Source organism: Mustela nivalis, assembly GCF_964662115.1.
Source record: "Mustela nivalis genome assembly, chromosome: 17".
NCBI classification, from domain to species: Eukaryota; Metazoa; Chordata; class Mammalia; order Carnivora; family Mustelidae; genus Mustela; species Mustela nivalis.
Window position 1 is genome coordinate 62010544 of NC_139036.1, and position 25834 is coordinate 62036377.

The 25834-nt window shown below is 55.1% G+C and overlaps 1 protein-coding gene across 2 annotated transcripts in view; it reads left to right on the forward strand.

Annotated features, from left to right (window-relative positions):
* TBCD (tubulin folding cofactor D) overlaps positions 1–25834 on the forward strand; it is a 154651-nt gene that overhangs the window by 65853 nt on the left and 62964 nt on the right. For both annotated transcript variants that reach the window (XM_082705650.1, XM_082705651.1), the window contains exon 14: positions 20705–20861. In XM_082705650.1, the coding sequence (XP_082561776.1) occupies positions 20705–20861 (157 nt within the window). The remainder of the gene's footprint in view (positions 1–20704; positions 20862–25834) is intronic.

The following is a 25834-nucleotide window of genomic DNA, read 5'->3' on the forward strand; positions in this document are numbered from 1 at the left end:
TCTGTTGAGATACAACTTCACATTTTACACAGTTCACCCATTTAAAGTGTACAAATCAGGGACATTCAGTCGGCCTGAGCAGTGCAGTTGTCACCACCATCCGTTCTAGAATTTTCACCCCAAAAGGAGTCCCTCTTTGCTGTTACCCTGAGTCCCCATCCTCCTCAGCCCTACATAGCACTGATCTGCTTCCTGTCTCTCTGGGTCTGCTGTTTGGGGTCTTTCTTGTACCAGGGTCGTTCAGGGTGTGGCCCTTTGTGACCGGCTCTTCTCACTCAGTGCAGGGTTCCTTGTCTTGTGGCGTGTGGCCACACCTCGTTTCTTTTAGAGCTGAAGAATATTCCGTCGTCGGGAGTGTTTGCTCGGGCCGCCGTGGCGAAATGCCCAGACTGGGGGCTTCTCTCAGGGTCCTTGAGGCTGGAGATCTGGGGTCCAGGTGCTGGCAGGGCTCGCTGAGGCCCCCTCTGCTTGCAGATGGCCGCCATGGTCCCCCCTCCGTCTGTGTCTGTTTCTGGTCCTGGTCTCTCTCTTCTTAAGGGCACCAGTCGTAATGGCTTAGGTCCCACCCATGTGGCCTCTTCTTACCTCAGTGACCTCTAAAAGGCTTTGTCTCTGAATGTAATCACATGCTGAGGTGCTGGGGGTTAGGACGTCAGCTTCTTGGGGGTACTGTTCACACAACGTGCGCCTAGACCACAGTTCACTTATCTGTGTTATCAGGTGATGGACGTTTGGGTTTTTCCCCGTTTGGCTGTTTTGAATCATACTGCCCTGACGTTTCTGTGCACATTTTTTGTGGGTGTAACTTTTCGTCTCTCTTGGGTCTAGACCTAGCAATGGGACATAGGGCTGTTTTAAAGATTAAAGAAATGAACCCCTCTCAAGAGTTAGAACAACGTTTGGCATGTGATGAATTCTTTCTCCTTGTTAGTGATGATGGTGGTCAAAGGACTATTGGGGTCCAGTCTGTTTCCGCCCTGGGTTACTGCAGTTACCCCTGCCTTCTTCTGGTGACTGTGTTCTCTCACACTCGTTCCTCTGGCTGGTCTTTTCATTGTTCGACATTTCTGGATTTTAGATACGAGTTAGACCCAGAAATCCACTCATTGGTCTTTAACTGGTGAGTTTTCTCTGTTAACATTTACTAAGTACTGATGTGTTTGGGTTTGGGCCAGCCATCTTATTTTTGCGTTTTTTGTATACTTAAAGAAATTCTTTCTTTTTTTTTTCCTTTTTCAGAATATGGTTTCTCTTACATCCTCCCCCACAATCCTGTCCCACATTTCCCCATTTCTTGAGTTAGAAGTTATATTCTAATTCTCTTCTTTCTTTACTCTTTAAAAAGGGTTTTATTTATTTGGTTGAGAGAGAGCGTGTGCCTGCGTGCATGAGCTGGGGGCCCGGCAGAGGGAGAGGGAAAAGCAGACCCCTTGCTGAGCAGAGAGCCCGCCGTGGGCACCTTCTTCTACTTCTCTTCTTTAATGGTTAGTCTCTGGATTTGTGTCATGAATATTTGAAGTCAGAAGTTAGTTTCTTGGGGTGCCTGGGTGGCTCAGTGGGTGCAAGCCTCTGCCTTCGGCTCAGGTCATGATCTCAGGGCCCTGGGATTGAGCCCCACATCGGGCTCTCTGCTCAGCGGGAGCCTGCTTCCCTCTCTCTTTCTCTCTGCCTGCCTCTGCCTGCTTGTGATCTCTGTCTGTCAAATAAATAAGTAAAATCTTAAAAAAAAAAGTTAGTTTCTTAACCCACTGTATGTCATACAGAGCATACCCCAGTGTTGGCCACTTCACACCTGATGTGTTGTGATTGTCAGATTTGCATTCTTGTTCTTTTGTTGAACATTATATGTTGTTATCTTAAAGAGTGTTTGTTTAGATGTTCCTGTATGTGTATGGAATTTCTTCTGCTGCCTATTCCTTGTTTTTTTTATTTTTTTAAAGATTTTATTTATTTGCAGGAGAGTGTGAGAGAGCAAGAGAGAGCGAGTGAGCACAAGCAGGGGTGCTGCGGAGGAAGGAGCAGACTCCCCACTGAGCAGGGAGCCCCGTGCAGGGCTCGATCCCAGGACCCTGAGACCATGACCTGAGCCAAAGGCAGAGACTTTAACGCACTGAGCCCCCCAGGCGCCCCTGACCCTCATTCTTGATGGTGGTTTTGTTGTGTGCCATCCCAGACCAAGGGCCGTCTTTTTGCGGCACGCACTGCCGCCTCTGGTGCCTGTGCCCTTGTCGCCCGGGGCCTGTTGCATGGTGGTTCCTTTAGGTGATGTCCTTCTTCTCTAGGGCTACTTTTAGGATTTTTCTCTGTTTTTCAGGTTTTCAGTTTTATCATGGTGTGTTAGGTGTGGGCTTCTATTTGTTGATCTTGTTTTACGTCGCTTTGTTTCCTGTATCTATTTTCTCTTGTTACTTCTGGAAAATTCTGTCATTCTTTGTAATTCTCTTCTTCTGTCTTTTCTTTCCAGACTCTGATTAGACCTTCGTCAGCCTCATTCTGTCCTCATCTTTCTTATCCTTCGTGTTTTCTGGGTCCTTTTCTGTCTGTGTGCGTTCTTGGTAATGTCTTCAGGTCTTCACTCCTTCAGACCCTCCTGTGTCAGTCGAAGGCGGGCACCGTGTCTTCCGCCGCAGCGATCGCACACGTATCACGTCCGTTAGATGGGCACACGGTGCGGTGCGCACGTCCTCTGTCTTAAGCAGCTGTCAGAGATGGTTCATTTCTTTTTTTTTTTTTAAAGATTTTATTTATTTATTTGACAGAGATCACAAGTAGGTGGAGAGGCAGGCAGAGAGAGAGGAGGAAGCAGGCTCCCCGCTGAGCAGAGAGCCCGATGCGGGGCTCGATCCCAGGACCCTGAGATCATGACCTGAGCCGAAGGCAGCGGCTTAATCCACTGAGCCACCCAGGCGCCCCAGAGATGGTTCATTTCTGACAACGTCTTACTTAGGTTTAGCATCCTTCTCATTTTATCTTTTATTAAACAGCTCATGTAGAATTTTATAAAACTGTTATGTGAGAATTCCAGATATCTAAGTTATTGATTTAGATCAGGTGATTTTTTCTCTTTTTTTGACTGCTGCTTCGGGCCAGGCTGCTCCTGTGTGGACACTTTACCTGCTATGCTTGGCCCCTGCCTTCCACCTGGATGTCCTCCTGGTCAGGTGCTTTGGGGAACCCCTTTCCAATTCCATTCGGATTCCTAATTCTTGTGCTCGGCTGCCCCTCCACAGGGGTGCCCTTTGTCCTGGCACCTCGACTCATGGGCCCCCCCACCCCACCCCATATGGGCCCTGCCTGACGGCTTCAGGACTGAATTATCAGGGGAGGAAGGCAAAGGTGTTTGTTCTTAAAAAAAAAAAAATCTAATTGTGTTGTTTTGACTGAGGTAAAGTTCATGTCATAAAATTAACCACTATCTGTTTTAAAGTGAACAATTTGGTAGCATTTCGTGTATTCAGTGTTGAGCAGCTGTCGTTCTGTCTAGTTCCAAGACCTTCTCTTTGCTTTTCCTTTCCAGTTTTTTTTTTTTTTTTTTAAATTTACTCATTTGAAAGAGAGAGAGAAAGGAAGAGGGAGAGAGAGAAAATCTTGGGTACAGAGCCCGATGGGGGGCTCAGTCCCTTAACCCATGAGATCATGACCCAAGCCGAAATCTCACAAGTCAGATGTTTAACTGACTGAGAGCCACCCAGGCACCCCTAAATCCAAGACCTTTCCATCAGAGAGTTCTGGTGCCGATTCCCACCCGCTCCTGCGCCTCGCCCGCCCCTAGCAAGTACTCCGTCTTTGCACGTTTCCTTGTTCTGGAAATCTGACACCAGCAGGATCATAGTGACATGTGGCCTTTTTGTGCCTGGTTCTCGGACAGAGCATGTCTTTGGGGTTCACCTGTGATGGAGCATGTGTCAGCCTCGTTCCTTTTTATGGCTGAATAATACTCCACTGTGGGGATGGGCCGTTTTGCTTTCCATTCACAAGGCGTTGGGCTTTTCCACCTCCGGGCCGCCGGGAGCAGAGGTGCTGCGCACAGCCGTGGGGGAGTGTTTCTCGTGTCTTGAGTATGTATCTTCGAGTGGAATTGCACCCTCCCCCCAAATAAAGGAAAAATAAAGGGTATCTTTAATTTTTTTTTTTCAATATCTGGTATTTCTTTAATTACAACTGTGATTCTTCAGGAGAGGACTTAGAGCTGAGTGCAGGGAGGCCGCGAGTGCGTCAGAGTAGTGTGTGTGTGTGTGAGAATTTGCGCTGGACATGTGTGCTGGAGCCGTGTAAATGATGGTCTCTGTGTCCTGCAGTTGTACCATTGCTTTTAAGAATTGAAATTTTTTTATTTTATTTTATTTTATTTTTTTTTAAGAATTGAAATTTGTAGTTTGGGTCAAGACTAAGGTTGTGGCATTTATGAACCCGAGTGGTGTGGTCGTGTGTGTGTTGCCTACATACAGTGTACTCAGAAAGTGATGTCTGTCTGCGTGGTTTATTTTAGACACTCTGATGGCGTTTGCTATTTTAATGGCAGATATTTTTATGTGTCTTCTGATGAAAAGTCTTGTACCTGGGAAAGAGCGCTTCACCTACTAAATCGATGCCCACATCTTCCGATTTTGTGGTCTGTTTCTGCTGTGCTGGATGTGGCCCATTTGATGTTTCAAACGCAGCACAGGCTGATTTGGTTGGGGATCACACAGGAAGGGTGTCTGGACGGTCCCTGTTTACACCATTACCATTGCCTGCTACGCTGCCCGAAGGCCTGTGTGGATGCAGGACATGACGTGGGCTGCTTTTTAACGTGCCTAGGCCGAGAGTACTAGGCTTCCTTTGTACCAGCTTTCACACTTCCTGACCGCCCTGGGGATGAAGACTGTCCGGCATGTGAGGCCCGTACAAGGCCCCTGCTCTGCTGGGAGCCTCTCTGGGGCCAGGTGGGTAGCTCGGAGCATGGCTGCCCTGTGGCCACCCCGTGTTGTTGGTGCTTCCCTACCTCGGCCTCCCAGTGCTCCTGCAGGAATCCCTGCTTGCATCCTGTGGAGGCCGTGGGTGGCCCGGGGTCACTTGGGCCTTGAGGCTGGTGGTGGCCATGCTGCCTTTCGCTTATGGCAGGTGGATGGCCTGCAGATGCCAAAGGCTGTGGAGGGTGTTTCCCCTACGGGCCCCCCTGCGCTGGCTGTCTCTCTGTCCACGGAAGTGCATCCTGAGGCAGTGCCCTGAGGAGCGGCCCCAGTGGTCTGCAGCAGAAGAGCTTGCAAAGGCTTTAGTGTTTCTCCTTCAGGCAAGGCTGCGGTGTCCGAGTTCTCAGGGCTGCCTTGTGGTCTGGGTGTGGGTTAGGGTCAGCCCTGCCGTGGCGTGTGTGGCAGGAAGCAGATGAGAGCTGGTGGAAACTTGCGTCTCGCAGGGATGTGGTGGCAGCGGGGAAGTGGTTTGGGGCTGATCTTGTGACTGGACTCGTGGAGGTGAAGTGAGTCTGCAGCCCTCCTCACCGCACTCGCTGTCTCTGTGTCACCGCGGGGAGGGGAGTCACAGGGTCCGGAGGTCCACAGGGAAAGGAGGTCAGTCGGGGGAGGTCATGGTGGAGGTGGGGCACTAGCTGAGGCTGGACCTCCAGGCAGTGTGACAGGGACAGTGCTGTCCGCACTCAGCCGGCCTGGCTGTCTGTGGCGGGTGGTGAGACCGGAAAAGAGAACTCTCCTGGTAACTTGGTTCGGGACAGCGGCAGGCTTGTCGTCACCCAAAGCTCTGATGGCCTTTACACGGATTCTTCTCTCTCCTGCTGGGCGTCTGACCCTGAGCCGTGTGTCCCCTCCTGGGCTTCGTGCATCCTGTATGTCAGGGCCGTTGCCCCTCAGCTTGATGGGGAGGGGTCTCGAGCAGGTCGTTCCTCTGGGCGGTAGACATCGTGGGGCCCGTGGAGGTCTGGGCTCTGCGGCTGGGAATGTAAATCCGTGACTCAGCGGCAGAACTGGTCTCTGACTTCCGGGTTAAGCCTTTAATTCTCCTGAACGCTTGTTTTTGCTTCTTTCAAGTTGATGTCCTTGGGCCGGTCTGTCAGCAGCTGTGGGTGTTTCATCCCTGCTGTGGTGCTCCTCTCCCTCCCACGTGCCCTCTGGGGCCTTTGGCAAAGAGACAGGATGGACAGGCGGTTGGCCTTCTGCTGATCGCCAGGCAGCAGAGAGGAAGAGGCTTTGTCGTCTCTCACGGAGAAGGCAGATCACTCGTAGGTCACGGCCGTGTTTGATTTGCAAAGAACAACTACTTAGATTGCTTGAAAAGAAATGGTTTTTTCTTTTTTTCTTTTTAAGATTTATTGATTTGTCAGAGAGACAGAGAGAGAAACAGCACAAGCAGGGCGAGAAGCAGGCTCCCTTCGAGCAAGGAGCTCGATGCGGGGCTCCCAGGACTCTGGGATCATGACCTGAGCCGAAGGCAGGTGGCTAATCTGCTGAGCCCCCCAGGTGTCCCCCCAAGAACTGGTATTAACAGAGTCTGGATTCAGGCGGGGCCAGTCTCACCGGAAGCCCTAGTGTGGCAGCTGGAGATGACACCGGCTTCAGGGGCATGGAGAAACGCCGTGGGCCAGGCCTCTGGGGGCGGGCTCCTTCCTGAGGGTTCAGCTGGCCTCCCCTGGGAGTTCCCATCTGCACCTCAGGAACCTTGTTTGTTGCGATGTTCACGGCTCTGGGGGTCTCTTGTTGCAGTCTGTGGAGGTCCCTGAGTCCCCGGGCTCTGACCTGTACATGGGTGCGCTTCTCCCCCTGAGCACCGGCGCGTGGTGTCAGGGACACAGATGGTGGAGGGCAGCTTGCATGCAGGGGCTCCATGCTTGCGACTTCTCATAGGTGACAGCTCCCCTGGGTCCCCTAGGTGTTCTTGTGTCTGACTGTGATCAACCAGCCTGTGTGGGGGGAGCTGGGCTGTTCGGTGGTGTCGCTCCAGGCACTGTGGCGCTGCTGTCACCCGTTGCTGACGAGGTGACAGCTGCTCACGCACAGCCCTGACTCAGCAAGAATGTGTGCCACAGGCCCCCTGAGTGCTCTGGGGCGCGGGGCTGGCTCCCCGTCCGTCCATCAGGGCTCCTGCGCGTTCCTTCTGGAAGGCTGGCCGCGGTGCAGGTGTCCCTCGTCTTGCAGTCTGCATGAGGCCTGTGAGGACTCTCCCAGAGTGGGGTGTTGGCTCTTCAAGGAAATGTCGGGAAGTGCAGGTGTCCAGCACTGAAAAGATTGAAAGACGTGTACGGCGAAAAAATTGTGTTTTCTGTGTGCGGATTGTTTCTAAGCCAACGATTTAATTTTCCTTTTATCACAGTAGAGTGAGCTGAGGGTTAGATTAACTTCCCCTGTGTGGCATTTACCAGCGTTTCCTTCACACGGTGGCAGAAGCATCGGTCCCCTGTGGCGCTGACTGGACGAGCAGGGGCTGTTCCAGACCTGGAACCTTTATCTGGTGGGTGGGCTGGAATGTTGCAGCCGCTGGTCCAGGGCAAAGCAGCCGCAGTGTCCAGTGAGGTTCTTTCTGCTCCTCGGGCAGGGTCACCTGGGTGGAAAACAGCCCCTCCCTCTGTGTGGGTCCCTCTTGGGAAGCGTCAACAGTGTGGTAACTTGGAGACTTCAGGGTTCGATCGTCATTTCTTTGTGCGAATTTTCAATAGCCCAGGACCTCGTGGTGGGAGAACCCGACTGGGGTCGCGTCTGTCCCTTTCCTTCTTGTGGCATCCACCAAGTTTTCAGGGCACTAGCCTTGGTCCAGACCACACACTTGGTCACTGGGACCGTAGGCTGAATGATGGGGAGGCGAGGGAGGTTTTTCCTCCAAAGCTTTCAACTCCCGGTTGTCTGTGTATGTAAGTTTGGAGAAGCACTGCAGGTGGTAAGTGTATCTTAAAGGGGGGGTAGAGAGGCGTGTCTCTGTTATCCTCAGTTCCACAGACAGGTGCCAGAAGGTTATACTTGATTGAAACATTAGGGAGAGATTTCTAAGAGGAATGGCTTAAGCAGTGTTAGAAAATTGCAAAGGATGTGCATTTTTGGAGAAAGGAGAGAGAAACACTCAAAACACTTTTGTTACCTACAGTGTGCAAAGCGGTGTGCTAGATGCTGGGGGTGCACGTGAGCTGGAGGGAAGGGCCCCGACCTGTCACTCCCGTGTCATGTGGTCAGGACGCTGCCCCGTGGCTCACACTCTGCTCACCCTGTGAGAAGCAGCTCAGGGCCAGGCGAACCCCGCCAACGGCAGATCCTGTCTCCAGAGCAGGGTTGATAAGGACCTGGGGAAGAGGTGCTTCCTGGTGCCGGAGGCGGGTGTCAGAGGGAGGAGAGGGACAGCAGGTCCCTGGACTCACCCCATCCGCTTCTCAGGCCGCGGCACTTACAGAGGTTCTCAAGCCTTTTAAATGCCTGACAAAGTGCACTGTCTGCTGTGTGTTCAGGAGCAGGTCGTAAGTGAATTAATCGTAACACTGGTAGGATTAAACCTAGAAACACGTGCGTCATTTAGTTTTCACAATTCTTTATAATGAAAAAAATTTTTCGAGGATTTAATTTATTTATTTGACAGGTAGCGAGAGAGGGAACACAAGCAGGGGAGGGTCAGAGGGAGAAGCAGACTCACCCGCTGAGCAGGGAGCCTGATGTGGGGCTCGATCCTAGGACCCTGAGATCATGACCTGAGCTGAAGTCACAGGCTTACCCGACTGAGCCACCCAGGTGCCCTGTCCACACGTTTTTAGGAATTCTGCAAATACCTGAGTGTGGTGAGTGAGGCTGCCTGCTTCTGTGCTGGCCTCCCCGCTGTGTGCGTGATGTGGCCAGTGGCCCTGTTGGCTCTTCCTGTGGGGGTCCAGTTACGGGTTCCTGTGCCGGCTTGACTGAAGTCATCTTTAGCAGGACTGCAGGCCACATGGTGGGTCTTCCCGCTCCAGAACCCCCTGGTCCCAGCAGGTTGCTGTGGTTGCTTTGATTACTTACTTGCTTGTTCGCACTTAATGCTCATGCAGGTGCACCCGTTTCTGGGATGATCAGGGGCCAGTACAGGTGGACTGGGCTCTGCTGGGGGAGCGTTTCCCTGTCCCTCGGGAGGCCCTCTCTCAGCCCCCCAGGGCTGAGTTGTGTGTCTTGCACTGGCCTTGGGTTTGGTGTCGCCCTCCTAGTGCTCTGACATTGCGTAGCACTTCATGTTCCCTGCTGCCAAGTAAGGACGACTTGGGAATTAATTCATTTATTCCGAGCTGGACTCACCACTTCGCCAAGAGGGCCACCCAGTATGTAACCCTGGTCTTCACAGTGTGCAAGTCTGTCATGCTGTCCCCTTGATAATGACTATAGTCACCTTTCCAGGGGGTGAGGCCCGATGGGGGAGGTGGGTGTGCTTGCAGAGCCCTGAAAGGTGGCCCAGACCCTGAACCGGGAGGGAGGCAGTTGCCAGGCCACTGATGTTGGTCAGAATGTGAGTCAGTGTCCCCAGATGTGGCAAATGACAGATGTTAACTCCTCTGTGAAGCAGTTTGTGGGTGTCACGGGCCAGCAGGGTACGGCGTCCACTTTCACTTCGTCAGCCTTTGACTCTGTTGCTTTTCCGTCTGCGGGCTTTAGAACACATGGGCCTTGAATGTTTACACTCTAAGCTCTAAGTAGTACACGGGCATTTCTACCTTGTGACCCCTGTAGCCCCGTCTGTAGGTTGTGGGAAGACAGTAGAGCAGCCATGAGAGCTCTTCTTTGCTTGTGGGTGTGGGGGTCACGCACGCTCTTCTGGATGGGGGTCATGCTGTTCTGTGCGTTCTAGGCATTTAGAGATGAAAGTCCTCAGATCATCCAGTTGCTTTGTAAGAAACACTTCCTGGTAGAGCCCAGTCGCTCACCAGACCTTTGTAGAGCTCGGTGTGATCCCTCCAGGAGGGACACGACAGGGCGTTGACCGTGGGGTGTGTGGGGACAGGCTGGGCATGTGAGCATGCTGGGGCCTGGACTCAGAGAGAATGAGGCCCCAGGTCTGCAGACAGGTATGGGACGGTCCCCTGTCATTCTTGAGACACTTGAGAATGGGGCTTGTGGGCAGGTGCGGGTATCCAAGAGCTAATCAGAGATATGAAGGCGGAAAAGGGCGGATCCAGATGGGCCCTGAGTAACTAGGTGGGGAGAGCTGGGAAACCCAGGGCGCCTGCAGCCTAGGGGCTTGGTCACCAGGGCAGGGGTCCCAGCCACGGTCCCGTCAGACTGGACTGTGCTTGTTGGTCCCCTGCCTGCTAGGTGCAGAGTGACGTCGTGATTCCCGCACAGTGTTCCCGGTGTTCACGTTCGCGTGTGGGTGCCTGGACGGCAGCGGTCGGCATTGACGCCTTCTCAGCTGTCAGATGGCCTTTTACGTGTTCTATTAGTTTAGTCACTCAGTTAATGAATTAATTAATTTAATGTAGGCTTCATGCCCGGCGTGAGATCAAGACCTGAGCTGAGCTAAGGGTTGGACACTTTAACTGACGTTCCACTTTTCACATATTTGGAAAGGGTCTTTTCGTTATAAAGAGTAAAGCTTATTCTGGGTTTTAATTTATTTTATTATTAGTAATCTGAGTGCAGATTTCATATACACGGATTTTTACTTTGTGTGGTTTAGCGTCTCAAGCTTCTGTGGAAGGTTCTGCCAGTGGAGGATCCTGGCTAATGCCAGAAGGTGGGGAGCTGCCTGGGACCCAGACTTCTCCCCGTAGCTGGGGCTTGTCCTCCTGGACAGGTATCTCTGGGGAGGTGCCGGAGCAGCCAGGTTTCACACGGTGGAGCACCAGCGGTCGTTCCGATGATAGCCTGGGCTAGAACTACCACCTGAGAACCTACTGGCAGTGTTGGATTGAAAGAGCGATAGGAGGTGTTTGCAGGGAGAGAGGAGCGCAGACACCCGGGTCTTACCATAAAAGGCTGTGCTCCTAGGGCCTCCTGGGTGGCGCAGTCGGCCGTCTGACTCTTGGTTTCTGCTCAGGTTGGGATCTTGGGATGGTGAGCTCGAGCTCCCTGTCAGGCGCTGTGCTCAGTGTGGGGTCTGCTTGAGATTCTGCCTCCCACTCCCTCTGCCCTTCTCGCCTGTGGTCTTTCTCTCAAATAAATGTTAAAGAAAAAAAAAAAAGTTGTGGGGCACCTGGGTGGCTCATTTGGAGAAGCGTCTATCTTCGGCTCAGGTCCTGATCTCAGGATCCTGGGATCGAACTCCACATTGGGCTCCCTGCTCAGCGGTGAGTCTGCTTCTCCCTCTCCCTCCCTCTGTGATCTCTCTTTCTTTTGCTCTCTGTCAGATAAATAAAACCTTAAAAAGAAAAAAAAGTTGTGCTCCTAAAGATGGTGTTTTTCCACCCCGAGGTTATGGACTAAGCAGTGCCCTGCTTTGAAATTGTGCAGTCTGGAGAGAAGTATTGTCCCACTCAGGACCTCTGGACCTTGTGGGGCGTGGATGGCATGGACGTACCCAGGCTGCATCCAGGGAGCCCCTCTGTGGGTGGCACGTCCTCCCAGTGTGAACCTCAGAGGGCCGGTGGGAGGTGGCCGTGGAGGAGGATGGGGAGGACATGCAGAGGGGCACAGCCTGGCACAGAGGGCGCAGGGAACGAGTCTGTGTGTTCTGAGCCCCGGGCAGTGAAGCCTTTGCATGTGTCTGCGGGTGCCCTGGTCCCCTCTGTGCAGCTCACTGCTAGGTGGAGTGGCCGGCCAGTGTTGCCGGCAGAGCCGCATTGGCCCGAAGCGGCATTCGTATGCCCTGAAGGGTTAGTGTGCAGAAGCAGGGAGGGGCTTTTGCTTTTGTTTGGTCTGAGTGTGTTGGTATGTTTCGGTTGATTTTGTGTTGTTTTAGAGAGAGTGAGAGCATGAGCAGCAGGGCTGGGGGAGCGGGAGTGGCCGAGGGAGAAGCAGACTGGGGGAGCGGGAGTGGCCGAGGGAGAAGCAGCAGACGCTCCTTGCTTCCCCGCGAGCCCGACGTGGGGCCCACACCTGGATCCTGGGATCAGGACCTGAACTGAAGGCAGACAGCTAACTGACAGGAAGCACCCAGGGGCCCACCGTTGATTTTTTTTTAAAAGAAAGATGTGGGATTAGCTCTTAAAATAGGAAAACGGTCCTCGGGTTATTTTATAGTACAGTCCACAAAAAGTGATGTTTAAAAATGCTTTTTTAATTTTATTATTATTATTATTTTTAAAGGTTTTATTTATTTACTTGACAGAGATCACAAGCAGGCAGAGAGGCAGCAGAGAGAGAGGGAAGCAGGCTCCCCGCTGAGCAGAGAGCCCGATGCGGGGCTCGATCCCAGGACCCTGAGATCATGACCTGAGCCAAAGGCAGAGGCTTAACCTACTGAGCCACCCAAGCGCCCCTAAAAATTCTTTAAAAAAAAAAAGAAACCACTCTTCGCATGTCTGGAGTTTGTGTTTCTAGCTTTGCGGTGGTAAAATGGTAGACTGTGTTGAGCCTGAGGTCCCTTGAGGGGTCACTTGGGACCAGAGAGACCGCACAGTCATCACAGTCCAGGAAGGTGTTCCTGGGGAAGGTGCACCTGCTTGTCCCGCCTTGTGGAAACCACCACAGTGGTCAGGGGGCACTTGCTTGGACATCTGGCCCCTTCCTTAAACCTCCTGGCGACCAGGAGACGGGGGTGGGGGAAGAGGTGCCAGATCTAACCCAGAGGACGCCGCGTGGCGTGGAGTCCATGGCCTTAAAGGTCAGCGATCCAGGCTTTGTGGCATAGTCTGTCATGGCCACACCTCCCTAGTGCCTGCCTCTGTCCTAGGGGTGGGCTGGGGAGTTCTGCGGAGGGTGTAGGGGGCCTTATGGGGTATCCCTGGGGGGAGGTGCGATGCGGAGCCAGAAATCTCACTGCCTGGAAGTCACCGCTTTTGCTGTTTTGGCTGATAGGGGCCCCGTGTGAGCAGCCGTTCCTCTGTGTGATGCTCGCAGGGCAGTCCTGGGCTCACTAGGTCAGCCGTCTTGTGTCTTGTGGTGGGTAGAATGCCCCTTCCTCCCGTTGGCTGGAGAAGGGCCTGGCGCTGGGAGTGCTGGTCCTCATCAGGACTCTGCGCGAGTCCCAGCACTGTGTGTCACCGAGGTTATGAACGTTCTCCTGTCGTGAGATGCTGTCTTGTGAACAGTGTGAACAGTGTCGCGAGCTCTGGTTGGGGTTCGTTCCCCATTCTCAGCAGCAGCGGTCTCTTCCGCCTGTTCCCAACCATGGCTGCACCAGGGCAGATGCCTCCTGGGTAGCCTGTGGCTCTCGGTGGAGATCTGAGGGCACACTGAAGCCGTGGGACTCTGGGGCTGCCCCCCACCTCTGGGTCACGTTTCTGACTCCGTGGGAGGGGCTTTGTACACAGAGTGGTGCCCTGCACCCTGTCCTTGGGGTCAAGGGTGCAGCCGGTTCAGGGTCAGCCTGTCAGCCCTCCACTCATGGCTTCTCACCTGGTGCATCACTGGTGTGTCTGGGGATCGCTGTTGGCCGTCAGGTGTGCTCACCCTGTTTTCGGCTCCATCTCCTCTTGGGTTGGGGCGTTCGTAGTTGTGGGTGCGTGTGAGCTCTTTACGTGGAATCCCCCCTGTGGCTCATTTGCACGCGTTGGTTCCTTGCTTTGGTGTGTTGATCTGTTGAGACCCCTACGCTGCACACAGTAGTATGTGCCCCATCGTTAGAGATGTGCTTCCCGTCCTGATCGCAGACAACATTTGCCTGCCTCTTTCTTCTGGTCATGTTAGGGTTTCATTCTAGCGCCATTTTGAGATCTGTCACCACTTGGGTGTCTCTGGTGACTTGTTTTCATTAGTGAGTTCTGCATGTCACAGACGGCTAGGAAATGCCGGGGGACCCGTGTTCATTGTGACGTCGGCCTGCGGGGGGTGTGGAGCCAGAGGGACCAGCCTGACTCCAGGCTGATGGGGGCTTGTGGCTCCCCGTTCTCACTCCTGTTCTCATCCCCAGCACCAGGGGCTTCACGTTACAGCTTAACCTTAGGTTGGAATGCGTGCCCAGCTTGACCTTAGGTTGGAATACGTGCCCAGCTTGACCTTAGGTTGGAATGCGTGCCCAGCCAAGCCCCCTTGCTGCCCTCGTCAGAGCTTGCGTCCTCTGACCTCACGGGTTTTCCTCCTGCTTTGTCAGTATCCCTGCTCTGCCTCACACCCTTATTGTGGGGAGGAGGTGCCATGCTGCCCGCAAGCAGGGCACCCCCCGTGCAGCCCCTACTTCCACGCTGTGCTGGGGATGGGGCCTTTCCTTGCCTCCCCCAGCCCTGGCCGCCTGGGACGAGCAGCGGAGGTGCTGCTGGCCGAGCTTGCTTGCAGTCCTGGTGCCTTCCTGAGCCCGCCTGCCTGCTGCCAGCCCCAGCAAGGCTGGGTGGCCCCCACTTCTGCAGCCGCATGGGTTCTGGGTTCAGCAGGGTCCCCTCCAGGGCTCACCATCTGCCTCCTGGGCTTTCTCAGCCTGGTTTCTGGAGGCTCATCGCTGCCTGTGTGTCTCTCCTGGCAGCTGCTTTTCCACTGGTGGGTAGTAGTCCGTGCCAGCTGTGTGTTTGAACTCCCCCCGGAAGGGCGCATGTGTGGTTTCTGTGGGGTGGGGGTGACAAGTGAGGTTGCCGTCAGCATCTGTGTGCAGCTGCCGGTGCTGGGGGGTCTTTGTCCCTCGGGGGTGAAGGCTGAAGACTCGACTCCCTGGGCCTGCGGTGGGTCCATGCGCAGCCATGGGTTTGCTCTCGTGTTGATGGAAGCTCAGCTGACCGCGAGGGCGCGTTATGCAGGTTACTGCTAATGGAGCAGACGAAGAGGCGAGGGGAGGCGAAGAGGTGTTTTGTTTTAATGTTTTTAGACAAGTCATTTTGAGAGACTCAGTCAGAAAACTTAGTCCCCACTTCCTGAGGAACAATTCTGTGGACAGTTTGGATGGTTTGGGGACCGGGGCTGGCCATGTCCTGGAGAGCTGGGGGGCAGCCCCGCGTCCCCACATTCCGTATGACCTGGGACCTGGAGTGAATCGGCGTCTCTAGCTGTCTGATGTAGGGAGTGGTTTTCCTGGACCTGCTCCGTTGTCCTCAGGGGAAGCCCGGTTCGACCCTGGGCTCAGGTGGGCTCAGGCTCTGTGGAGCTGCCGTCCGCGGCGGGGGGAGAGGACGCGCCCGGTGGAGGAGTAGATGCTGCTGGGCCTCGCTGCAGTCTTGCTTGGCGATGCTCTTGTTCGAGAAGTTCTGGCAGTGCGTTCCTTCCGTCCTGCGGCGCGCGGCTCGTGTGCATCGTGAGGGTGGTGGAGTCCGTCCAGCCTGGATCGTGCTTCCCATGGTGCCCGCTGCGGGAGAGTCTGTGTGCGGCCTCACGACAGACGCACCTCGGCGGCCAGCGCGCACGGAGGGCGACGGTGGACGGGGGCTTGCCCACAGGGAAGCTGTGGGAAGGTTCGCGGGCCCATACGGCCCTGGGACTTGCCTGTGGCAGGGGAGCGGGCTCCGTGGGGGCTCCCCCTGGGGCAGGGGAGCGGAGAGCCAGCTGGTGCATGGGCCGGGCACTGAGCCCCGGCAGCTCTTCCCGTGGTGGTGGGCTGGGGTCCCTCCCTGGCCAAGGCGAGGCCGGCACGCAAGCCTGCACGTCCCCTCTGTGTGGAGTGGCCGCTGCCACCTGCAGCCCAGCTAGGGGCCTTTGGGGCAGTTTTCCAGAAATGTCCTGTGGGACCTGTCTGGGGCACTAGACACTTGCCCCCAGCACCTTCAACACTGGCTTTTCTTCTGAGCAAGTTGGACTGCATTTCTGAGGGAGGTATGACGGCTGTTTGTCCCGGTGGCTGAGGTGGAAGTCTGTGGTGTCGTGCACGCCTGCTCCCGGGAGGGCCCTGCTCTCTGGGTCTGTGGGAGGTGCCACGTGCAGCCCCGGTGTGCGATGGGGCCGTGTGGCCCACGCCTCCCGGAGACACGGCTCCATGACGCGAGCCCTCCAGTGAGGGGTTTGCGTCCTCAATCGGTGCGATCCGTGACTTACCAGAAGCAGTGTCTGTGCAGGCTGTGACGATTTCTTTCACGGGTGGATGCTTTCTGCCGCTGCGAGGAAGGCCCCTCGGGCCCCCTGGGTGCACAGCGTGCCGGCCCTGCAGCGGGCTGTGGCACTCTCGGGGTTAAGTCATTTCTCTCACCTGGAGGCTGCTTTGTCCTTAGGCGGTTGGCGTTAGACAAATGACATGCTGTCTGGAGAGAAGGGTGTTTAAATGACATCGCAGGTCTCCGGGTTGCCAAAAGGAAGCCCTCTGGGAATCTTATATATTTGACATGCATTTGCGTGTGTAACTGGAACAATGAGAAGGGTTTTTGTTCAAAGCTCTTGAAGAGTTTCCTTATTTTAAACCTGTTGAATCTGGAAAGAGTGGTTAGATTTTGAACTTTTTCTGATCATGACTTCTCCTGAAAGTTTGGAGCAGTGACTGTTTCTGCTCCATGGACAGCCCCCCCCCCCCCCCCGCCCCAGAGTCTGTGGGAGTGTCTCTGGGTGCCCTGCGTGGCCGCCGAGGCTGGTCTGTCTCTTTACACAGAGGCGGCTGGAGGGTGCTCAGAGTCTGGTGGCCGCAAACGGCCCCGCCAGCCCCTGCTCCCTGAGGTCGCTGCTCCTGGGGCCACCGTGGGACGGATCGGACCTGACAGGCCCAAGTTTCCAGTTGCTTGTTGAGGAAATCCACCGTCTCCCGTGTGCTCCTCTGAGCTGGCTCTTTCACTTTCCGCACGTCAGAGCCCGAGGGGAACGTCCCTGCCGTCTTCTGTGGGAGCCTGTCCCGTCGCGAGGCCCCTGTTGCTTGCTGGCGGCCATGTCTTCCCCTGCCCTGGAGGCTCCGCCGCTGATGTCTGTCGCAGGTGTCAGGGAGGGGTCATCGGAGGCTTCTGAGCAGAGTGACAGATTCGTGACTTTGAAGAGCTCTGCGTCCAGCGCTTGGGTGGAGCTTGGCCAGACATCCACGCGGGCGGGTGTTGCTGGTGGGCGGCCCCTCAAGGCCCTGCAGTGTGGGCCTCTGTGTCTCTGACCAGTTTCTGCAGGAGGACAGAGGAGTCCAGTTACCTGTGGCACATGGGCACGTGTGGGTTCTGGGCACAAAGTCAGGGTGTGTCTGTGGTGGGGGGGGGTCACTGTGGCCTGCGTTCCCCACTGGTCTGCTGTCCCTGTACTGGAGAGCTGAGTCTGAGTACCAGCGCTCAGGGGCTAACCTTTTCTCGCTCCTGGGGACAGAGTGGGCCAGATGGACCAAGGTTGGACCCACTAACTAGGCTGGCGATTTGCCCAGCAGTGCTGGTCAGACTGTGACGTGGTCTGTGTGCGAGTCGTGGTGGAGGTCCATTAGTGGAGTCCAGTCCGGCCATTTGTGTCCTTTTCGTCATGACTGACAGACCTCACTGGCCAGTAAAGTGACGCTTTGGAAAGCCATTCCACGCTCCCTTGGGAACACACCACTGGGCTCCCTGATCTGGGGTCAGGCTCGGGGGGTGTGATGGGAGTGACCTCAAGGTCGAGCCAACCTGAGCTGGGGGCTGTATCCAGGTGGAGGTGGGCTTCTTGCGGGGAGCACCGAGCCATCCTGATGTGACAGCAGGTGTGACGCCTGCCTGAAGTCGACATCCGTGGCACTGGCCACGTCACTCCTAGTTGTCCGTTTTGAAATTGATTTTGTCCATTGGACCGATAAATTGGGACTCAGCAGTTAGCATCCAGGTTCCCCTCGGGCTATAGAATTGCTGAGCAGTTTTACCCCGAGCTGTCTGGGTGGCCAAGCCGCAGTAACGGTCTTAGGGGCCCTGGCATGGCAGTGGTAGTGCGTTTACATGATGCTTTCCTCCCGAAGGTGCCGCAGCCTGTTAGTTTTCACAGCCATTGGACTGCGAATGGGCTGTCCTATTAGCGAGGAAAGTGGATGTGAACAACACTAGAACACTAGGAGTAGTTCCAGGTGACCTGGAATTTCCCCGGGTAGAACCACTGAAGGCCCATTGGAAGCATTATAGAGTTGGTTTAGTTCAAGTTAATATAATAGTTTAAAAATCACTGATTCGGTTTAACTACGTCACAGCAGCTGGGATGGTGCCCTCTCGTTTGCTTTGGTCCTTGTACACGCTCTAGGAGCCTTGATTATAATGTTCGTTAGCCATTCACAAAGACCGATAGGTATTCTTTTTTTTTTTTTTTTAAAGATTTTTTATTTATTTATTTGACAGATCACAAGTAGGCAGAGAGGCAGGCAGAGAGAGGAGGAAGCAGGCTCCCTGCTGAGCAGAGAGCCCGATGTGGGGCTCGATCCCAGGACCCTGGGACCATGACCTGAGCCGAAAGCAGAGGCTTTAACCCACTGAGCCACGTAGGTGCCCCACCGACAGGTGTTCTTGCAGAACATTGAGCTCCTTCCCGGTGTGCTGACTGGTGGGGGCAGAGCCTGCTTAGCGAGGTCTGCCTGGCTTGGAGAAGGCTCCAGGGTCTTTGCAGCGGGAAGAAGCTGTGCTCCCGTGTGGCCTAACGAGATGCAAGGCGTGGGGACGCTGGGACCTCTTGAGAGGGAGCCCAGGGAGCCGCCTGGGCAGGCTCTCTCCTCTCAAGGGAGTTGTTAGAGCGGCGCCGAGCGCGGGTAGTGGTACTGCAGTGACAGAGGATCTGGCCAAGAACGCGGAGGGGAGTTGGGGAGGTCCCCGCTAGAGGCGCAGCGGCTACGGGGAGGGGGGCCTCAGTGTCACGGGGAAGTGAGGAGCGGCGGCTCTGGGATACCGGCCACGCCCTGACTTGTGCCCCAGAAGATGGTGTGTGTGGCTTCTGGCTGAGGTGGGACAAGTGGGGGAGACAGGCCCAGTTTCAGCCCTTGTGGCACTGGAGGGGCACGTCCCACAGGGGCTGCCCTGCTGCCTGTCTGTTGAGGAAACGAGAACTCAGCAAGGGGGTGGTCTCCAGGTTTGGGGTCTTGGCGTGCTCGATGTGGTACCCCGGTGCCCCGTGCTCCCTGGGATAGCTAGTACCGGTGCCCCTGGTTGGTCCCTTTGTCGACCCTGGCTGAGATGGGTCTACGCCGTCACTTTACAGCTTACACAGTGTTGCTAACACTGTGTTTTTGAGCTGTTTGTTAATAACTTATTCTGGAGTATGCTCATGTAATGTAAGTAAATTCATGTTAGCTATTTATAATAAAGTAAAAGGGATCACCATATGTATATAACAAGTGTCAGAATCGACACTACTTTTTGTTGTTATTTATGTAGAACCGAACACCCTTAGATGCAGAAAGGCAGAGGGGAAATTTGTGTTTGATATTCATCGTCTTACTGTTGTTTCTTTCGATTTTTTTTTTTTTTTTAGATTTTTATTTATTTATTTGTAAGAGAGAGAGAGTGAGAGCGAGCACAGGCAGACAGAGTGGAAGGCAGAGTCAGAGGGAGAAGCAGGCTCCCTGCGGAGCAAGGAGCCCGATGTGGGACTTGATCCCAGGACGCTGGCATCATGACCTGAGCCAAAGGCAGCTGCTTAACCAACTGAGCCACCCAGGCGTCCCTCTTTTGATTTTTTTGCTCAAGGCTCTTTCTGGGAGGGTAGCTGCTCGGGAGATCGCTGCTTTGTTTTGCGTAAACCCCCACCTGGAATGTCTTCTCCGACTGTGTGCGTGTAACCTCTCTGGTCTTCTTGTCGAACAGGCAGGACAGCGTGAGGTGTACTGTGAGGCGCTTGTGGTGGCGCTGGACTCCTGGGCAGGCCTGGCACACACGCGCGCACAAGGGGCTGAGGCCGGTCCCCTCTTGGGCTGCCTCTTGGTCACACGGTGTGCTGGCGTTTAGCTTCGTTCTTTCTCCCGTCAGGGGTCGATCCCTGTCACTGTCCTGTCCTCCTTGATGGGACAGGTGTGTGGTGCTCATCTGCAGTGAGGACCCAGCCCGGGGTGGGAAGCTGCTGGAGCACAGGAGGCTGTGGCCGTGTGCGCTGCTAGAACGACATGCTCCCCCCACTTTATGCAGCTGATCGCCCCTGGCGGTGTGGCCGTGTCCTCTGCCCTTCCACTGTCCGACCCAGGGTGTTACAGGCCACATGTTGCTGGAGATGGTCATGCCCGTGTGCCCAGTGCCTGGGAGCGTCTCCTCTGAGAACAGGTCCTCACTGGTTTCTACTTCTGAAGCTCTCCAGACACCAGAGTGAGCTGTCAGTGGGCTTTATGCCGCATTGTTGTTGGGTTTGGATCAGCAAATTGGGACTTAGAGCATGGGCTTTCAGAAAGTCCCATTGAGTGTGACTTCTAAAAAAAAATTAATATTCTCTCTTTGAATTGCAAATTAAAATTTTTTCTTAGGTTTTCTTTTTTTTTATCATATTTTCCTATTATAATAATTTTAAGAGACCTTTTTTTTTTTGAAAGATTTTATTTGTGTATTTGACAGAGATCACAAGCAGGCAGAGAGGCAGCAGAGAGAGAGGGGGAAGCAGGCTCCCCGCTGAGCAGAGCCCGATGTGGGGCTCCATCCCAGGACCCTGAGATCATGACCTGAGCCGAAGGCAGGGTCTTAACCCACTGAGCCGCCCAGGTGCCCTTGTGGGCAGCTTTTAAAAGATGTTTCCACCTGATTTGAGCTGGCAAACTTCTCTTTTCCTTCCAGACGCTTGCTTTCTGACCAGCTGGCTTTGGGGTGGACAGTACCTGCCCCTGGGGCTGCGGAGGCAGCAGGTGTGATGCTGGCCTATACTCACGGTCTTTGTCTCCTGTGCAGTTGTCCCTGTGATCCTGAAGGCGCTGACCTATGAGGAGAAGCGGGGTTCCTGCAGCGTGGGCACCAATGTCAGAGACGCCGCCTGCTACGTGTGCTGGGCCTTTGCACGTGCCTATGAGCCCCAGGAGCTGCAGCCCTTCGTGGCTGCCATTTCCAGGTAACGTCCATCAGAGCTGTGGCGGGGTCAGGTGTGCCCCTGGGTTGTCCCTGGGATCGTAGCCTCCTGACAGCACGGGAAGCAGCCAGTGTGGTACCTTTCCCAGAAGAAATAGGTATTAATGAGCTAATGATAGAATTTTAAGGGTGATCTGTAGAAAAGAAGCAGCTCATGAGTGGAGTGCCTTTCTCACGGGTGAGCAGTTCGAACCACACGTGCTGAGGAGGAACGTTCTGGAGGCTTTGGCCTGTGGCTAGCGGGTCCTTAGAGAAAGGGGGTCTGTGTTGTAGGTGGCATGGAAGAAGCACAGGTTCTTCTGTGCTCGAACAGAAGAACCTGTGGGGTTCGAACTCGGTCAGGTGAGCTGTGCTGAGAGTGTGTGTTCTGTCGGGAGAAGTTCTGGAACTTCAGATGGAGTTCCTAGGGAAGGCTCGGGAGGGCGGGAAGAAGCTGCTTTTGTTGAGGGGCTTTTATGGACTTGCCCCTGAGATTCACTTAAGGCAACATGTGTTGACGAGCTTCACTGTCTGTGCCTTTGAAATGAAAATCAGCTCGCGGGAGAGCAGGTTTGTGAGGTAGGGGCGATGTATTTCCTCTGGTTCTCTGGGGAGAGAAGTGACAGCGGCAGACGCGTGACCTCGCCAGAACCCTGTATGGACCGTGGCACACCTGGGCTCCTCGGCCCTCGGCCTCCCGCTGTGCGTGCCCAGCTGAGCCTCCTGAAGGTGGCTCGGGTCCTGTGACATCATGCTCCAGTTTTAGGATCGGATGCTTTTTCGCTTGGAAAAGTACAAAACAGATGTGTTCCCAGTAGAGTGGGTTTTTAAGTTAATGTTTGTACTCTGATTTGTTTTTCTGTCTTTGGACTGAAATAAGTTTCTTTGAGTAGAAGGATGTCAGGTCTCCGCTTCTTGTGGTTTAAGTAGCCGCGGGAGGGGCACTGAACGGCAGCCTCTGTGTTAGTCACAGGCGAAATGCTTACCTGCCACTTTTACTGGGAGCCGGAGTTCGAAATGGTGCTCGGGCCGTGGACATGCCCTCCCGCAGCTCTTGAGGAGGCCGAGGTTTGCGTGAGACCCTGCAGGCCTTAACACCTGGGAGCGCGGCCCTCTAGCTCCGGTGTCCCTGGCGCCTGCGGGAGTGGCCGGCCTGCCCGGCGAGCGGCCAGCATCTCGGGTCCTGCAGCTGTCCCTTGGGGGTGCAGAGGGACAGGGGACTGGAGCACCACTCTGTTCTCATTGGTGTCCCGTGCTTCCAGGATCTGAGGGCTGGGCGCGGGGCCTCAGGGCTGTTTGCCGCCTGTGCTGTGCAGCCGGGGCCTCTATTGAGCAGTCTTGACTCCAACAACGAAGTGAAGCCTCCAGAGGAGCCTGAGGATTCCGACCGGGTCAGGGAGATAAAGCGCTTCCGAGGAAGTCATAAAGAGGCCCAGCGCCTCCCAGCCGGGTCCACCTGGGGAAGTGCAGGGCGGGGCACGGGGGCTGGTCTACGGAGGTGCTGTCCTGCAGAACCTGAGGCCAGGGCGCCCGGGGGGGCAGAGGGAGGCTGTGTGCACCTGCGTCCCTCACGGGCCGTCGCCGCGGCTGCTGGTGATCCTCAGGGAGCAGCGAGGGCCAGGCTGCCGGGGGAGCCTCTCCCGGCTCCTGGGTCCTACCCGCGCCGTGTCCCAGCTGGCCACATGCCACACTTGTTCTCCTCTGCACCGTGAACTGGCTTGAGGGAAGGCTCTGCCTGCTGCTGGCTTGTCCTGCCCCTCCACTTTGTGGAAGTTCTTCTGTAGCTAGAGTGTGAAAGCGAAAAACGTACTTACTGTTGATGTCGGTCACAGAGCAAACTTGTTGAGGTTGGTCCTGTCTCGTGCTGTGAGGCGTGGTAGGGGCCGTGGTCTTCCCACCCCACGGAGGCCGAACAAGTGATGGTGTTCGGGACGGCTGCCCGGAGTCTCGCAGCAGGCAGGTGCCGGGCTGGGCCCGTGCCGGAGGCAGACACCCGGGCCCGGCTCTGCGTGAGTGCGCAGCCGGCCTCTGCTGCGAGGTCCTGACGGCGTGCTCTGCGGCAAACACACGTCGCTTCAGGGGGACCTGACCCCTGACGTGGTTGTTGCCCTTTCAGAGCGCAAACAGCCCCAACACACTTGTTTTTGAGTTTTACATTTGCCTGGGAGCTATAAGCTTCACAGGAATCTGTGTCCCTGCTTTCTGCAGGGACCCTCCTCAGTCCCGCCTGATGGGAGGAAATAGGGCCCAGGGCTAAATGGTTGCCAAAGGCCACAGGACCAGCGTGAGGCTTCGCTCACCTGGAGAGGAGCCCTGCACGTCCAGAAGGCCGAGTGACCATCACACACGCTGTTCTGTACTTGGGGGGGAGCTTCTTATGGCACCACAGGGTCCCAACTCTAATGTCTCCAGTCATGTGTGGGCCCAGGGCTCTTGGCCAGGGCTCCGGGTTTTGGAAAAGAGGCTCTTCTCACCACAGGCAAAGCTGTGTTCTGCAACGTCAGAGCTCACCGTTGTTCCCAGTCTCTGATGTTATAAAGCAAAATGTCGGTGAATGGAAAGATGTTAAGCCTGGCCTTAGCATGGGTGTAGAAGTTGGGGGTCAGCCTGACTCTGAGGGGTCCCAGGTCCCAGGACATGTGGGCCAGCCGGTGGCCTATGCAGTCACCAGTGAGCTCCTTTCTCCAGAGTGTGCTTCCTCCACAAAGCCTCTGGGTGCTGAGGGGTAGAGGGGCACCGGCAAGCTCAGTCCAGGGTCACGATCCCTTATTCAGAAAAGGAAAAAGAGGCGTGGGGCTCAGTGAGCTGGCTCTGCAGCATGAGAGGGTCCCGGTCTCTCGACTCACTTCCTGGTAAGTGACACTGGGTGGGAGGGCTTTGAAGGGACCAGTGACCGCTCCGGTCATTCTGCCTGTGTTGGAGCGAGTGTGCCTTTGTGGACTGCTCGTTGCAGAGAGGGTGGAGCTGAGCCCCTTCTTGGCGGTTGTAGGTAAGGGTTTTGTAGAGCCCCACTGTGTGTCTGGGAAGCAGGGCTTCTGTCTGGGACATGTCGGGAGGACGTGAAGGTGGGTGTTAAGAACACTGACCTTTCTGAGCTGGGACTCATTTTTATTTATTTTTTTAAATTTTATGTATCTGACAGAGATCATAAGCAGGCAGAGAGGCAGACAGAGAGAGAGGAGGAAGCAGGCTCCCTGCTGAGCAGAGAGCCCGATGGCGGGGCTCGATCCCAGGACTCTGAGACCATGACCCGAGCCAAAGGCAGAGGCTTTAACCCACTGAGCCACCCAGGTGCCCCTGAGCTGGGACTCATTTTGAGCGAGTCACTGAGCGTGAAGGACCAGAGATCAGGGACTGTGGCAGAGGCCAGTGTCTGTCCTCGGAAACTCCCTGGGTTCTAGCACGTCCTTCTGTCTCAGGGAGGTTGGGTTCTCTCTCTCTCGGGCAGGCCCGAGGAGTTGCTCGATCACACACATGGAGGCTAGCAGACTAGACAGCAGCTAGCAGGGGTACTGGAGACTCCTGGTTTGTCACCTTCCTGATCTCTCCAACTTACCCGGGAGTTTCTGTTAGAAAGGCCCCTCTTGTCCCCTCTCCCTGCACCCATCCCAGGATTGGATGAGCCAGTGCCCTTTGGAGCTGTGCCCAGCAGGCTTTCGGGCCAGTTTGGCAGGTTCTGAGGGAACCTGTGCTCCAGCTCTTCCCGTCCATCTGGACTGCGGGCATCTGGGGGCGGGAGGGCGGGCTCAGAGGTGAGTCATGGTGCTGGGGAGCCTGGCGGACGCTGCCTGCGCGCGCCTCCCTGCCCCAGGAGTATCGGTTGGGGTGTGGCCTTCGAGACCTGCCTCCCTCGGTTTGTAATAAGTGACCACATTTTAATTGTCAGCTTTTAAACCCATTAATCCTGGCTCATGATAAAACCATGATATCTGTAATTGTACTTTCCCAAACTCTCCAGTGGGTCCTGCAAAAATAGACAGCCGAGATCAGAATGTAATTGTGGAAGTGAAGTAGAAATGCCTAATGAAAGAAACCAGGGTGGTAGTCACAGTGGGAAAGGGCCTGGGCTCAGGGCAGGTGCCCAGGGAGAGGCTGGGTCTGTGGCCCTCACCTCCTCGGACAGCCATGAGACAGGCTCACCTCCCGAAGGAATGTGCACATTCTTTAGCTCCTGGTGCATTTGTGCTGACCCTCTGACTTACAAATACCAGAAAGGCGGTTTTTAGGTTGATTGAATCATGGTTTGAAATGGTCAGTTTAAAAAAACCCGTATTTCTTTAGCATTATACACAGGTTAAGAGACCAAACTGTGGAAAAGTCAGTAGGCCTTCCTGAAGAGCCACTTGCTGCTTAGGAGGAGTGAAACACAAAGCTAAAGTGGTCCCAAGTGGTGGTGAGTTATCCATAAACTGCTTCTCATCAAAAGCTAATTTACAAGAAGAAAAAGAAAAAGGAGTGGCCGTTGCCAGCATGTGCGTTGGTTGTCACCTTCTAGTGATTTCCTCACCTGAAACTCTTTTGTAAGCCAGGCCCCTGTTGACATCAGCGCCAGCGGCAGCGCCCACTCCAGTCAGCCTGCGGAGCCGGCCCAGCCAGCAGCGGGCAGCGTGGGCTGGGCCCGGGGATCGAGAGTCCCAGATCTCTTCCTCGAGGGCAAGATTGTCCTGAAAAATCAGGAAATGGCAAGCATTGCTCAAAGCTACGTCTTGTTCTCACTCAGCGTTTCTTAATGGCAGACTTCCAGAGGGAAGATAACCCTTTTGTTCTTCAAGAAAAGTTTAATGGTGGTTGGTGACCAGAGTGCGCCCCTGGCCCCCCTGTCTGCCGGTGAACCCCCTCGGCCTCCACGGGGCACTGACATGAGTGCCTCCTGCGCATCTGGTGTCTCACCGCCTTGTGAACTGGTGTGAGCTTCGCCGCTGAGGGCCGAGGAAAGGGGGATGAGTCATGGGCAGGGCCTGCGTTTTACTCAAAAAA